The 15,909-nt window shown below is 50.2% G+C and overlaps 1 protein-coding gene across 2 annotated transcripts in view; it reads right to left on the bottom strand.

The window, feature by feature from the left end:
• Positions 1-15,909, bottom strand: part of DIP2C (disco interacting protein 2 homolog C) — a 197,628-nt gene that overhangs the window by 53,966 nt on the left and 127,753 nt on the right. For both annotated transcript variants that reach the window (XM_056114520.1, XM_056114519.1), the window contains 11 exons: positions 15,054-15,188; positions 13,794-13,913; positions 12,711-12,908; positions 11,622-11,713; positions 9,355-9,465; positions 7,278-7,401; positions 6,960-7,069; positions 6,725-6,827; positions 4,089-4,153; positions 1,363-1,456; positions 1,169-1,288 (listed from right to left, as the gene is read on the bottom strand). In XM_056114520.1, the coding sequence (XP_055970495.1) occupies positions 1,169-1,288; positions 1,363-1,456; positions 4,089-4,153; positions 6,725-6,827; positions 6,960-7,069; positions 7,278-7,401; positions 9,355-9,465; positions 11,622-11,713; positions 12,711-12,908; positions 13,794-13,913; positions 15,054-15,188 (1,272 nt within the window). The remainder of the gene's footprint in view (positions 1-1,168; positions 1,289-1,362; positions 1,457-4,088; positions 4,154-6,724; positions 6,828-6,959; positions 7,070-7,277; positions 7,402-9,354; positions 9,466-11,621; positions 11,714-12,710; positions 12,909-13,793; positions 13,914-15,053; positions 15,189-15,909) is intronic.

Here is a 15,909-nt window from a genome sequence, read left to right on the forward strand (position 1 = left end):
TGCAGTTAGGATGCAGGCAGCATGGGGAAACCGTCACTTCAGTACATCTACCACTTATGTAACAGTGAAAGACATCTCTACTCAGATGTCACACAAGAGGGAAGAAGGGAAGCTTTTTGTCGCTCATTGTTTTGCCAACGGACGAACTGAACTTCAGTAACATTCCTGAGATTAGTTCTGCCAATTTCAATATGCAGGCTCCAAGAAATGGACAAATTTAATCTCAGAAAGGAAACTACTCTACATCAGTGCTTTTCAGAGTGGACAATACTGCTCCCTGAGGGTTGCTCAAGAACCTCGAGTGCAACTGGAGGGAGGGGAGAAGCACCGTTTGTTTAAAATGGACTGTTCCCAGCATGGAGCTATGTGGGATTTTTTCCTGGAAAGGGTGCAGTAAGGCCGCACAACTCTGGGGACTTGCTCTCTCTGCTTTCGCTGTGTGATGAGCAGGAATCCATCAGCTAATCTGGTTGTATTTGTCAGTGCTGCTTCACACAGGCTGTCTCGGGAGGGTGAGGGAGGCTGCATTCCATTAGCTCATACACTGGGAGTTGTCTTGTGAGTGGAGGAAACAGTCCTACCACTAAGGTATGTGCTTATGATTTCACCTTTGCTTCCAATGTTCTCTGAAACATGACACTGAACAGTGCTTTGATCTGCAGCTATGTGGAGGCCCAGTTCAAAGATGTATCAGAAACCATGACGCTTCATGTACTCTGCTTCCAGTTTAGAGATGCTCATAAAAAGCTGGTTTTGATCTCAATTGACTGAAGTATTTCTCAGGGTATACTGATAGCATCCTGTGGAAATTCTGATTTTACTTGGGTAATTTTTCTTCTTTTTAAGGCTGTGCCAGGGATCAACCTGGTAATTTTTGCTAGCGAACTAAGTAATTAAATTCCATTAAAAGTTAACAGTAATTGCATGATAAATAAAACTGGGGACTATACATGTTAAAATGGTGTTCCCTGAGCTCTGATTAGAGTTCAAGAAATTGTATGGAGAAAAAACTTCACTTAATCCTCATAAAAGCTGATTCTGGGCTTCACTCCCACATGCCTTCGGAGTAATGTGTGTGAAACTGCCACCTTCTAACTAAGGTGGAGAGCAGGATCGAGTGCAGAAAATGCAGCTAGAGAGGGAACCACTGCCCAGGGGCAGCACTCACAGGGGTTCGCGCCATCAGCCACGATCAGCATCCGTAGAGAGGAGAGGTTGATATCCCTCTGGTCCCTGTGCGCCACTAGTGCCCAGTGCATGTCCCTGGATTTTACACACGCCACCTTCGCTGAAGGAGAAGGGCAGGAAGTCAGCACCATAAAGTTTTGATCAAGAGGGCTGAGTGTAGGCCCCAGGACGCACCTTTGTACTGGCAGACCTTCTGGATCCAGGACAGCGGGTTCACCTTCATCAGTGAGTAGGGGATGCTGATGACATGCATCATGTTCATGACGCTCTAGAACCGAAGACAGCGTGGGGTGGGTGAGTGCCCTCTGTCAGAAACCCAGACTCTCTGTCAATGGGAGGGGGTGGGGGGAACGGGACGGGACATTCCCAAGGCCTCCTTGCTGCATCGGGTTTCTGGGGATGAGCCCCAAAGAACATGTGAAGGGAATTTCTCGGTTGCCCTGTCCTCTCAGTTCTACCTGGCAGACCCAGTAAAAGAGCAGAACCCCAAATTCTTCTCTTAGAGATCTTCACAGGAAAACAAGTTCTTTCCCCTCCCCTCCTCTGGAACTCCCAAGCAGCGTTCAGGTTCCTCCCGCAGTTCTCAGTCAACTGGGAGAATGGGAAGGTCTGAGGATCTGGAGAGGACTTAGGGATCCCACGGTCACACCCAGTGGTACTCCGGCTTCTAGGGCTCTGCAGTAGCTCTCTGACTCTCCAAAATCTTTTTTTTAATTAAATTTTGGGCTACACTTGGCTATGCTTAGCGATTCTCCTGGCTCTGCCCTCAGAAATTACTCTAGGCAGTGCTCAGAAGACCATAGGGGATGCCACGCAGGGATCAGACCCATGTCCAATGCATGCAAGGCAAATGCCAAGCTACTACACTATCACTCCGGGCCCTCTCCAAAATAATTTCCTTAGTAGCCTTTCATAGTCTCAAAATTTAGTTCTTAGAACATTGTACTGATTTTTACTTCCAAAGACTCATCATGTAGACAATGGGACTAAAAAGTTGTGTCACCGGTGTCCCATTTGGTCTTTTACCCTATTCAGCAGATGACCAAACAAACAAATAAATGAGTGGTCTTATGTGTCTGTGGGAGGACTTATCCCCCACAGGCAGGTCCCTGTGCCTGCCAGGTGCTGGGATCATTCAGTCCAGCTAAGAGGCAGCAGCTCCCCCACTACTGGGTCTCCCCTGGTAGCTGCTCTGCTCTTTAGAGTAGAGGAGCCTGGACAGGGGCTGGGCAAGTTGAGTCCAGGAGAACCCCCACAGAACTATACAGGTGAAGCTGGGTCTGGATCCCTGGCCCACACTGGGGAGAAGGTGCTCGTATGACAGCCGAAGATCATGTGGCCAGCAGCGGAGACCTGCCTTATAAAAAGATAGTTATGGCTGCCGGGCAGTAGCTACCTAGAGCACAATCAACATGCCAGTGGGGCGTGCACAGGCAGCAGAGAGGACAGCAAGCAGCAAGCTAGTGAGCGGGCCAAGGCTCAGTGAGCAGGTGCCTCTCACCCAGGACCCCACCCACAGTGGGCAGAGGTTAGGACTGACTCAAGTGTTAGGGGCACATGACCATCTGGGACCCGGGGGTCCTGGCCCTGTTCCCCAGCACCTTTGTGACCCCCATGTGTGGGAAGCCAAGAGCCCTCTCATAGACCCTGGTCGTGGTTCCCATGTTAGGAACTGCTTGGGACAGACATTGGTGACAGTCTCCCAGGACTTCCTGATCTCAGCGGATACCTGATCTATAGCAAGCAACATCAGGCTGACAGCTTATCTGGCCTTATCTATAGTAATCTCCAGGATGCATCTACTCCCTAAGACACTTTGATATACAAATGTAAAGCTCAGGATGCACCTACTGCCACAAGACCCTTTGATGTACAAATGTCTACCTTGAATGTTAGGTAAAGCTCTTGTTGCTGACCTTACCATATATGGTTATATTGCTCTGCTCTGACTGAGCTGCCCGGACCCTATATAAACAGCCTGTATCCCTCAATAAAGCCTGTCCCTTTTTCTGTTTCTAAACTGTACTCTGTCTCTTGTGTCTCGTGTTCATTCGGTTGGTCCCTCCTTGCACCATCGGATCAATCCTCGGGCCACCTCCGCGGGCCGGAGAGTGGTTACCGGAGCCCCCTGCACCCATGCTTCTGCATCTTACCATCTGGCACATCTGGATGACAGGAATGGCCCACAACCGCCAGAGACGCCATGGGGAGTAGGAGTTCTGGCTAGAGCCCCAAATTTGGCTCTGTGCTACCTAGACCATCCCTGTTCTGATGATTCTGACTCCTTAAAAAACCCAACAAATCCCATTTCCATCATTCAGGTAAAAAGCACTTGAGTTTCTCATTTCAAAAAGGACAGAAGTTTCCAGCCTAAGAAATTTAAGAAGGTGGAGAAGGGAAAGCCAGGCCACCTGCGGCCCACCTGAGGAGAAGCAGGAAGCTCTGCTTGCATGTCCTTCACTCTGGTCACAGTGGCCTCACAGCACCAGATAGGAAAGCCAGGGCATGTGTGCCAATACTGCCTCTCACCCCAGACTCACTGCCTGTGCCTTCAAAGGAGCAGTGGCCTCTCTAAGCAGCCATAAGCATCGCTTGTTACTGGCCTCAATTTCTCTAGAACAAACACCCTACTTATCAAGAAGAATCCGGGAGGTGCTTTTCCTGGGTAGCATGAGGAAAACTGAGTTCCTGAATATTCATCAACACTTACTCAGGTAAAAAACAGTAAAAGTGTCATAGCCCAATTCTGCACCTAGAGGTGTCCCCATCCCAAAGCAGGATGTAGTCACTGCTGCATGAGCCCCCTACCCTCCACGCCTGACTCAGGCACTGAGCCCCAGAGATCAGGCAGTGAGGGCTCTCCGGGGGACTGTGCTGGTCCCATACTCCACCCCACTCACCGTCAGGATGCCATGCCACAGTCCCACATCCTTCTTGAAGTCCAGTACATTCACGATGGTCTCAGCTGCACAGATCAGAAAGATAAATAGATTCTAACTTCCGAGACAGATGCAACTGTGAAGAAGCTACGTGTTCACGTGGGGGAAGCAGGGCGCAACACGGGATGGGACTGCTCTCTCCCCTGACATTGGCAGAAGCTCCACAGACCCCAAGCCCATTTCAAGACCCTGGAAGTGTTTCCACACGAACATTTCAATGCCACCACTTTCTGCTGAAGGGCCCGAGGAAAGTCTTCCTCCCTGGCAATACATTTCTTCCATATTCTTCCTTTCCTCACTCCCATCCACAACTTCTCCCAGGATCAGGGCAGGTCAGGGTCTGGAGGGAGCAATTTCTGCCACTGTGAGCCTTGGGCTAGGGACAGTGTGATGAGAAGCAAGGGATCTGGAAGGGCAGAATTTGTGCCTCGTCTCCTATTTGGGTTACCCCAACTCTGGTGCTCAGGAAGGCTTCCCTTTCTTAGGGGGAAGCCTCAGTCACTAGGAATGGTTCCCCAAGGGAATCTCCGCTCCAGCATCTCTGTCTCCCCATATCTCTACTATGGCAGCTCTTATTGTATTTTTCGGTATACTCCCCCCGCCTTTTTTTTTTAATTAAATCACCATGAGATACAGTTACAAAGCTTTCATGTTTGAGTTTCAATCATACAGTGATCAAACACCCATCCCTCCATCGGTATACATTTTCCATCACCAATGTCCCCAGATTCCCCCCCGCCATCCCACCCCACGCCCCTGCATCTATGACAGACAACTTGCCTCTTTCTCTACTTTTGGGCATTATGGTTTGCAATACAGATACTGAGAAGCCATCATGTTTGGTCCTTTATCTACTTTCAGCACACATCTCCCATCCTAAATGATTCCTCCAACCATCATTGAGTCAGTGATCCCTTCTCTATACCAGCTGCCTTCCCCCCACCCCCCAGTTCATGAGACAAGTTCATGAGACAGGCTTCCGACTGTGAAGCAATCTTCCTGGCCCTGGTCTCTACTGTCTTTGGGTGTTAGTCTCATATTATGTTATTTTATATCCTGCCTGCACGACAGAGCCTGGCAAGCTACCAGTGACATATTTGATATGCCCAAACCAGTAACAATAATGGGTCTCATTCCCCTGACCCTGAAAGAGCCTCCAATACATCAGCGTTGGGAAAGATGAGTAAGGAGAGGCTACTACAATCTCAGGGCTGAGATGAATGGAAACATTACTGGTGCCCGCTCGAGTAAATTGATGAACAACGGGATGACAGTGATACAGTGATACAGTGATATATTCCACAAATGAGTGCCGTCATTCTATATCTGTCCCTGTCTTTCTGACTCATTTCACTTAGCATAGTACTCTTCATGTCATGCCAGCTTTTAGGCATATATATCTGTCAGGCTTCTTGCTGTATGGTGACCCTGAAGCTGATGGAAAGGATCTCTGTTCAGTTGGGGTGAAAGTACCATTTGGTACCCAGCTTCCATTGCCTCATAAAGAGAAGTTATTATTCTTGGGGGTCTCTGGGAGAGAGTCAGGGATCAAATCCTGAGACCTCAGGAAAGTGCAGCCTCTCATTAAGAGTCTCTGAGGCATGCTGGTTCAGAAATATCTGGTTGTAGATGGAAGGATGGAAAGGTAAATGGATGATGAAAGGACACATGTGGACACACACATAATAGATGGACAGAGACACATGTGGATAGATGAACAGACAAAAGAAGATATGGACATAAGGATAGACAGATGAATATATAACAATGGAGAGATGAGTGGGTATGTCAACAGAAGAACGGGGGGTGGGAAGCCTTGGCTACTGGTGGGAGCATCTAGTGAACTTCCTTCGCAAGAGAGCATGAGCATAATGGTGGTGCTGGGTGGGGGGAACACACATTTGCACACAGTAAGGTCTGGAAGTGTTCAGGAAGAAATGTTATGAAAACAGAGTCCCCTCGGTACATGGCTTTGGGGATAAAAAAAAAATGCCTGAAGACCGAGTTATCTCTTGTCTCAAGGACACCTCCAATCAAGACAAGTAAAATCCAGAATGTGAGCATATGCAGACACACTAATCTTGCATGATCACAAGAGACACCGACCGTGTTCTGGGTGTTCTGGGCACAGAGTGTGACCACATGAACCCTTGTTCTCTGCTGTGACAGCCCTCCTTCATCACCATTCTCTGGCAGAGCTGACCACTTCCTGGGAACAGCAAGCCCATCAGAGCTACGGCTGAACCAGAGGGATGATTGAAGCACGGAACTTTGTAAAGTCCTGCCACCCACCCCCCACACCAAAAAAAAAACCTCTCACGTGCAGACACGGACAAGCACTGGATACATGTCTCCATCTCATGCTGGAGACTTTATCCAAGGCAGAGTCTAACAGCTGGGTGTCTGTATGCTCACAGCAAAGTCATATGAGAACTGTGAGGAAGTGCTGTCAGCCATCCTGGGATGGGGATAAGCGCCAAGTCACTCTGGCCCACTGGGTCCAGCTTCCAGAGCTAAGCTATGTGGGTGCAGTTTCAGCCCCACCCTGAGGTCTTTACAGCAAAACCCCGAGGATACCCCTCCACACACACTCGCACCTTCTGTATAGCCACACGCCTGTGTGAGAGCCTGGCAGTGGGTCAGCAGCGCGATCCTCGTCACGGTCACCCCTAACACGCTTCCATCCTTGCAGGTCTTGTACTGAAACGAGACATCAGCACACAACGATCACAGCTGTCAGTCAGCTCAGTCCTGTGAACCTTGAAGCCAGAGTGGAGCACTGGGACCAGCAGTCCGGAACCTGTCTCCCGAGTGCATCCAGAGGGAACCTACCTCGATGTATGCGGTGTCATTGTTCGCATCCTTAATGTGCGGGAACCAATCCCGAGGAGGTTTGGAGAGATGCTTTGACTCGGTGACAAACCACAATAGCTTAGGCCAACCTGAGAAACAAAGGCAAGTCTCTTAGGAAGCAGGGCTGTGAAGAGACCCAATTTCGTGCTTTATGATCCCCCCATCTGGCAGAAGTTTCCATGGAGTCCAGGACCACAGGCGCTGAGCACAGAGTTGCGGTGGCCCAGAGGGACACACCATGGCAACGAAGTGATGGGGCAGGTCCCTCCCTGGGAGAACTGGCTTCCAAGGACGCACCTTTGAACTGTGGGATCTCGCCTGTCGGGCTTTTAGGAAGTCCCTTGTGGCAAGCATCGCTAGTCAAGGCCACAGTCACGCCACAGCTCCCAAGCAGGAATCCAATCTGCTGACTTCCTGCATCCTGCAAGGGAGGACACAAGAGAAGGGTCACTTGCCAAGACTGGCCTTGCCCTCAGGTTCTAAGGAAATACCATGCCTGAGTCATCAGCAGCTCGAGGGGTTGCAGACCCAGGCTGTCCCCACTGCTGGTAGCCCCATGAAGGTGAGAGTGCCCTTGAACCAAATGGTCCTGCCAAACTCCAGGCACATGTGTTTGCTTCTGGCTCTATGATAAGCTGTGCCACTGGGGAAGCACAGGGCATGCGAAGCATGCCTGCATTCCAGGTCTGACTTCCCACCCCACTGCCTCCAAGAAGCTGACCATGTCAAGGCCACCAGTGCCCAGAGGGAAGAAGCCTGCTACCCTCTGTCCTGGGGGCATCAGAGGGAAGAGGCCAGTCCCCCTACTGCTCCCCCCTCTATCCTGAAGATGGCAGTTCTGGGCAGGGCACACATTTCCCAAAGGCTACACATTTATTTGTGAACAGGCCCTGGCTGGGATATAGAGCCGCCCCTGAACAGGGCAGCACCGCAGGATCTAAAACAGTGAGCCCCTCACCCTGTCCACCCCACCCAGGTGGCTCACTGGGCCCAGGGAGAAGGGTTCCCCTTTCCACCCCCTCATGAACTGGAAAACATAGGGTGACACCATAGAGTTTTCACAACATATCACTAAGTAAGGGTAGAATGTCTGCTGCTGACACTCAAGAGAACAGCTGGAACTGATGCGGCATACAGTCCAACCCTAGGACAAAGGTGCCAACTGGTCCTGCTATCTCCACCAGACAGCAGCTCCTCAGGGTCACAGGGATGGGAAAGGACAGAACACCCCATTAGGAGCTAGTTCTTGCTAAAACTGTACTACTATACTACCAACTCAAAAGGTTCCGGAACATCAGTGTGCCACCGAGGCAGCAGACTTCATCAGCAGGGCACCCCTCTCCAGGGAGGCCTGACTTTCCTACCATAAAGGATGCACATGGGGCCCTTCACATGCACCTCCCCTCTGCCAACCACACTGGCCAGTCACAGACTGAAAACAGACACACACTCTGGTGAGGAAGATGAACCAGAGCCCCAGCAGTGACCCTCTGCAGTGTGATAGGTCACTCTGATGACACTCGGACAGAGCCGGGCACTGGGACCCAAGTGAAGGTGACCGAACTTTCTGAGTCCAGGCACGTCCAACTGAACAGGACGTCGGACATCACTACAGCTTCAGGGATCTGCTAGGGAGCCCCTGGACGTGCCCTCCCAGACTTCCCCGAGGCTCAGCAGATGAGACAAGAAGAAGCCTTTACACCACCAGTATGCACTGGGCAGGGGCTTCCCAGGAATTACGGGCTCCGGTCTCATCCCTCCCTTGCCAGGGCCCGCCTTGAGTGCACCTCACAGGGCGGTGCCGGGATTGATGGGCACCACTGCCCTCCATCTGGTCGGGAAGCCACACTCCCTCCTTCCCAATCCTAAGCAGACCTGAGGCCTTTCCTGAAATAGCAGCCCTCCAAAGAAGTAGAACCTGGCCTCTGAATTCACCCTGAGCAGGACGTCCACCCACTACGCTGGATGCAAGCAAGCCGGGCCCAGAGCAGAGATCCAAGGAATAAATCCCCTCACAGTGACATCAGTCCATGCCCAACATCCTATGTCACTATACCCTGGTCTGTCTTGATCTGTGCTGAGACAGCTCTACCCACCCCCAGGCTTAGTGTTCACACTATGGAACAGGAAGGCAGGTGGGGAGGTCAAGGGCAACACTGAAATCAAAGCAAGTCAGTCTAGCACCTGTTCACTAGCAGCTGGGTCCTGAGACCTTTTTCTGACAACGCAGGACCCTCGAGTCCAGAGTGACCACCCAGAGAAGGACAGCACAGGGACCTCAGAAGTGGGGTCTGCACTCTGACATGAAGAGCTTCTGAACACAGGTCTATGGGCCACCCATTCCCCAGAACAGGCCCTTGCAGGGGCCCTTTACCTTTCTCGTGAGGGGCACCTCGATGGGCACGGGGACAACTTCAGCCAGCAGGCAGCCGTAGAAGGCAACCATGGATGCAGCAGGGTCGTTGTTGGGGAACACCAACGCCACCTGCACAGAGAGGGAAAGTGAGGCCACCTACCCCAGACAGATGGACCACAGGACAGCCCTGAAACTGTGTCCACTGCTCAGCTGACCCTGCTGGGCACTGCTGATGCTGGCTGCACTGGGCCAAGAATGCTCCACAACTAGGACTAGAACTGACCCCCGTGGACTGACTGACCAGGATGTGACATGGGTTAAGCACAGGCCTGTGTGACTACCCCCGTCTGACCTTAGTTCTGCTGCTCTGAGTCCCCACGAAGACCAATCTAGAAATGTTGAAGGCAAGAATAGATCAGCAGGAGTGACACTCGAACAAGCCCCGGTGTGCAGGCTGTGTCCAGGGAGCTAGGGCAGCACCATGTCCACAGAATAAAAATGGCATCCCCTGTGAACTGTTTTCCACTCCCTGGCTTACTGATACTAGTGTTAACATTTCCCCTAAAAGCTGAATAACTAGATTATATCTGATAAAATTATCTTATATTTGATGCAGACATTTAATATATTCTTAAACTTTTACTGTGACAATTAACATTAATGCAAATTTAGCACTTCTACCTTTTTATTATTGACTTCATTTTATTTATAATTGAATAACTATTTGTGAATACCTCCTGTGTCTAAGCCCATTGCAGCTGTTACTTTTCCATTTTGCTGTGACTTTTTCAAAGGCTTTTACAGCTGTGAACTTCATGGTTGGACTTTGGGCCTCACACAGCTGGCTCAGGGCTTCCTCTTGTTTCTGTGCTTAGGGGCCACACCTTGTAGAGCTCAGGGAACCTTTGGCAGCATACTGGGCTCTCTCTCCAGGGTCATGTTTGAAGGACTCAGAGACTGAGTTCCACATGGACACACTACTCCTCATTTCTCAGGGCACACAAGGACTCAGATCTGTCCACACAACAGCTATCTGACATCCCAAAAGGTATGCAGTGGTATTTCTCTGGGGTCTGTGGTGTGAGCAAGCACCAACTCTTTATGTGCTATTGATCATTTGTCCTGTTATCTGGGGAATCGCGCTCTCTCTCTCTCTCTCTCTCTCTCTCTCTCTCTCTCTCTCTCTCTCTCTCCCTTCTGCCTTCCCCCCACCCCTCTCCCTCCCTCCCTCCCTCCCTTCCTCCCTCCCTCCCTTTGCCTTCCTCTCTCTCTCTCTCTCTCTCTCTCTCTCTCTCTCTGTTTTGTGGCCATATCTAGTGAAGCTCAGAGTTTAGTACTGGCTCTGTGCTAAGGGATCACTACTGGTGGTGCTGGAGAACCATATGGCATGTGGGGATAGGACGCAAGCACCCTACTTGCAGTGCACTCACTTTGGCCCCTGGATACTTACCTCTCATCAGATATAAACTTGCATATATTCTCCCATTTTGTGATTCTTCTTTTCACTCCTAATAGTGTTTAAAATCTCTTAGTTTTGAGTAAATCCAATTTATCAATATTTGGTTTCCTGTACTTGTGTATTAAACCCAAGAAATCACAATCAAGTCCGCTGTAGTAAAGTTCCCTCCTGTTATCCTAGAAGTCTTATAGTTTTATTTTTGGCTGGGGAGATAACATGCAGGCTAACACACTTGCCTTGCATACAGCCAATGCTAAGTCAATTTCTAGCACTGCATATGGTTCCCCAAGCACCACCAGGAGTGACCCCTCAGTATAGGAGTAACCCTTGAACACTACCGGGTATAGCCCAAGCCCCCATCAAGCCATAAAAACAGCTTTAAGTTTGTGTCTTTTGCGCTTAGGCCGATGAAGCATTCTGGTTAGCTCCTATAGGTGGGAGTGGGTATGACTTGGTCCTGGTACAGCCAGACTTCCTGCCCCATGTCAAGTATACTATCCTCTCTGGACTGAAACTTATTGACCACAATCAAGTGGATCTACCTGGGGGGGGGGGGGGGGGGTCTCTCTAGTCCCATGTTCTCATGCCTGGCTGTGTCAGCGATTTTTCTGACACAGGATACCTTGCTCTAATTAATGCTACTGTGTCATGGTCCCACAAAGAGAAAAGTTTGAAGCCCACAACTGACTTAACATTCGAGGGCACATTTGTTTAGTAAAGCTTGGAAAGAACGACAGGCATCTGCATCCCTGAGCTCTGAATCAAGGAGCAGAGAGGGCACAACTCATGGCCCTGGTCCCCCCAGCTGCAAGCTGCCATTTCTCACCCTGTCTCCAGGCCGCACCATAGGCTCCTGCTTTGTACCAAGTTTATGCAGAATGTTGTAAGCAACCTTCATGCTTCTCGTCCACAGTTTGCCTGTTAAACACAAAGGATAAAGGTTAAGTGACTGGTCAGGGTGCACACGCTAATGCAGCAGAGACCCCATGCCACCTCCACCTGCCTGGGTATGTGGCCAGACACCAAGGGTACCAGGAACTGACTGGCAGGCTGACAGGACCTCAGTCAAGAACAGAAAAATAAAATGCTGCAAGAACAGAGGAGGAGAGCCCCTGAACACAGGCTCCATAAGAAAGAGAATGAAGAAAAGTGTGAGCTGGTGTCATAGACAGCCTCTGAGAGCCAGGAACCCCTCTTGCACATGGCTGTAGCATTCGAGAGACCCTTTCAGGATCCCTCTGCCCAAGCTCTTCTGGTTCTAAGTCTCCAGATCACTCTATGTCCTGGGAATGAAGACGGGAAACAGAAACCAGCAAGTCTGACTTGGACCCTAAACAGTACCACCTGCAAAGCTATCACTAGTGGAGAATGTGGGGGTGCCGGTGAGAGGGGTGCTGCTGCTGTGAAAAGGGATGATGCAAGTTCCTGTCTGGGTGTGTACATGGCTCCTTGCATCTCGCCCTCACCCTAGGACGCCCGTTTTCATATATGACATCATGTGCCTGGACTTTGCTCTAGCTTCAGAGAACTTGCAGGTTTCAACCCCCTGACTTCAATCCAGCACTAAACCTAACTCCTCAGGATCAGCAGGTGACAAAAAATGTCTGAAATGGAATGGACTCTAGAGGCCAACCAATCCCTGAACCAACAGGTTCTATCAGGCTGAAGAGCTGCTTTTAGAGGCTGTGTTACTGACAAAATAGGACAATAACATAACAAAGTCTGGAGTCATTCTAATGTTTTCCTCTAACACAGTCCCTTTCCCCAATTTTAGATGTAAAAACTAAATTTAAAATGCTACAAAAACAAAACACTTGAAGATGGCCATTATGTGCATACCCCAGCTGAGACCCCTGAATGGACAGAGTAGCCTGAGCAAGTCCCATGAGTATCTACAGGAGAGACCCAGGATTACCGTAAGTGAGGATATACAGAGGTTTCCCGTTTGTGTCCATCGTGGTCAAGCACGGGGCCTTGGGTGAGATGGTCCCCCATCGCTGCAGGGCAGCTTCCAAGGATGGAGGCCAGTTGGTCACAACTCCCAGCTGCTCTCCACGCATCGCCAACATCTGGGCTCCTTCGGGCTTGGGCTGATTTGGATCTGGCTGTTGAACTAAGCACATGTGAACAAAAAACACAAAAGGGTTTTGAGAAAAATGCACACAAAGTGGCACAACTGCACTCTCATCCTTGTTAAGAAGTCAGGGTTCTTGTCCTTAATATCCAAGTTCATCAGCAGACATCACACACTCACCAGATTTACAGACCAGGCCATGACGCCCACAGGCTGCCTTACGGAGGTGACAGTTCCAAGGCAGTGTCAGGCTGGGGGAGACTGGAAGGCTGCTATACTGAATCAATCATTAACACAGACTAGTAATTCTGTAGCCAAAGAGCTCAGATCTTGTGAAGTGATGGTTTGCCCTCAAGGCTTATACAAATTTTCTTTTGCTTTGACCACTATATGTAATCAGGATCAAACAGAAGTGCTAGGAGCAGAGTATCCTCCACCAGACTCTGCAGATGGGTGGGATCAGGACTTGTACTCTCCTGTTTGGGGAGTGGGAACCTCTCCAATCAGGAAAAACAGCCTCCATCTGCAGTGTCTCCCTGGTGACATGAACTGCAGGAGAAGAGGCAGCCTCTGAGTGGCGTGTGAGAAAAGGTTCCAAGTGTGCAAGGGCTCTGAAAGCAGCCAGGTCTTCTGCTTCCTCACTCCTCAGCACAGGTTTCCTAGGAAACTGTGGACACTCACACCTTGCATCATTCATGGGCACTTCTGCGACCTGTTCAAGGTCTGACTGGTAGAGAGACCCAGAATTGATGAGGATGGTACCACCAGTGCTCAGGGCCACCTGTTTGAGTTCCTGGAACCCATATCCTCTTGTCAACAATGGGACCCGTCCTCAGGAATGAGTGGTTTGGTAGAAAGATACCATACCAGAGTTTGAGGGCTGGGAGAGTCATTCAAGAGAAGATAGAGAGGTCAGTCCCTTACCTTCCAACAACTCTTCAAAGTCGTCCACAAAAAACTCCCGCAAGGGTGGCCGCTTCGGACGCTTCAGGGTGTTGACCAGCTGCTGAATCTTGGCCGATACCCGGCTGCTCACCGGCACGCCTGCAACACAGGAGCCCCTCCATGAACGGAGTGTCAGCATGGGACTTCCTGAACATGCTCAAAGAATGGAGGCCACAACCACCACCACATGGGAGCAGCAGCAGGGCCAATCAAGCCCCCTAGGAGAGTGCTGGCAGGGGAGATTCCAGGGGGTCCTGGATAGAGGCCTTTCTGGGAGAACTCTACTCCCCATAGTCCAGCCCACCTGGCTTCCATGACTTCCCCCTTCAAAGAGACCCGCATCCAGGACTGGATGAGTGCAAGAGCAGAGCAGAGTGCAAGGGCCACTGAGGCTATCCCTTGGCCAGCCAGGGCAGAACCCTTCTCACTCACAGCACCCAGACAGAGACCTTAGCTTCTAGAAAAGTCTGTCAGTGACCTCTTATCCCAAAATGTTCAGTGGGTACCTTCAGAACTTAGACTGCATTTTACAGCACTTAAAATACAAAAGTATACAATAGTGGTAATAAATAAGCACTCCAGTCTGAAGGCCAGATTCTGCACTAAATAGCCCCTATCACATAGTTCTACTGAATCAAAGATCATCCCACATGAGGCAGGAAGACCAAAATCTCACAGGGTCCTGTATCCATGAGCCCTAAGACTCTGACAATTGGGAACAGCATGGCCTCAAACAGGGAACCCCAGTTCACCAGTAGGCACCATTGTCAGGTTTGTGGCTCAGGGGCAATCACCTTGGATCAAAGAATAGGGAAGTGAGGGGCGCCCACCACTGGGCTGCGCGAGTTCTTCAGCATCTGCCCCAGACAACAGTTCTCTTTCAGTCCTAACACTAACTTTGTCCTTCAAGCAACAGTTATTGCAGTTCTGAAGGCCTGTAATAACCTTCTGCATCAATTATGGAATATAAGTAATTACAAACCACCAGAATCTTTAAAAGAAAACCTTCCTATGACTAAATTCCCTCCAACACTGACTTTTTTCCACGAGTAGTTACTCTTTCCAACATGCAGCAAATCTGCAATTTTGGTGTGTTTGCATCATGGTGCACAGTATCTCACAAAGATCCTGCTACAAGTCACCCCATGGCTGACTCTGAGAGAGACACCTTCCCTCCCAGCATGAAGGGCAGGCAGGGAGACGAGACTGCCCACGAGGGGCACGCGGCGTGAGACACACCATCTCCGGTCTCCATGAGCTCGGCGTTGCCGTACTTTGGTGTCGTCCGCGATGTAGCTGAGCCCTGGGGTCTTTCGACTTGGATTGAGTGTTCTGAGGTGTACGTGGTTACGTCAGGAGGTGCAGAGTGATTTTCTGGAAAGAAGCATATATGTTGAAGTTATCACATAGTCCTTCTAAATGCTAAGCAAGCAGCAAGGCTACAGAAAGCACCATCTTCTCAGCAGATGCTACTATGAAGTCTCGGCGTGGGGCTGACTATTCAGATAAATTGCTTCAAGTGGATTAGACAACAGGCAGACAAAATACTGTAACATGAGCCAAAGCAAGACTGCAGTTCAGCCAAATTGTTTCAAAAAGAAGGAAACACTTTGTGTTATGAGTCTGTCCAGAAAGGAGCTATTGCTGTGGTATCTCAGTCGAGGCAAGACCTAGGGCTGAGTCCAAGGGTCTGAAGACTCCCATGATCCTCAGCTCCCAGGGCCATCAAACGAAAGGACAGCAGCGTGACCCTCCTGGACCACTGATGAGGTGAGTCAACACAGCGGGGCTCAAGGGGTGTTTCCTGGAAGTGACTGAGAATCCAGGACACACTAGCTGTTGGGTTGCCTGCTAGGCATGAGGACAACGAAAGGCTTACCGCAGGCTATCAGGCTGCCTGTGGGGTATGGTGGGCGAGCAGTGCCTTGTATCACTTGATGGCTCAAGTAGGAATGGCCAGCTCTTATGACATCTGTGCTCAGGAGTGGGAGCTGGGTGGCACTGACAATGACCTGTGTCTGAACCTCCATGTTGGTTGTGAGGTGCCCATCTTCCTGGAGAAGCAGGGCAGGCTGGACCCACTCTACTGCAGCAC

The sequence above is a fragment of the Sorex fumeus genome, unplaced genomic scaffold (genome assembly GCF_029834395.1).
Source record: "Sorex fumeus unplaced genomic scaffold, SorFum_2.1 ptg000026l, whole genome shotgun sequence".
In the NCBI taxonomy this organism is placed as follows: Eukaryota; Metazoa; Chordata; class Mammalia; order Eulipotyphla; family Soricidae; genus Sorex; species Sorex fumeus.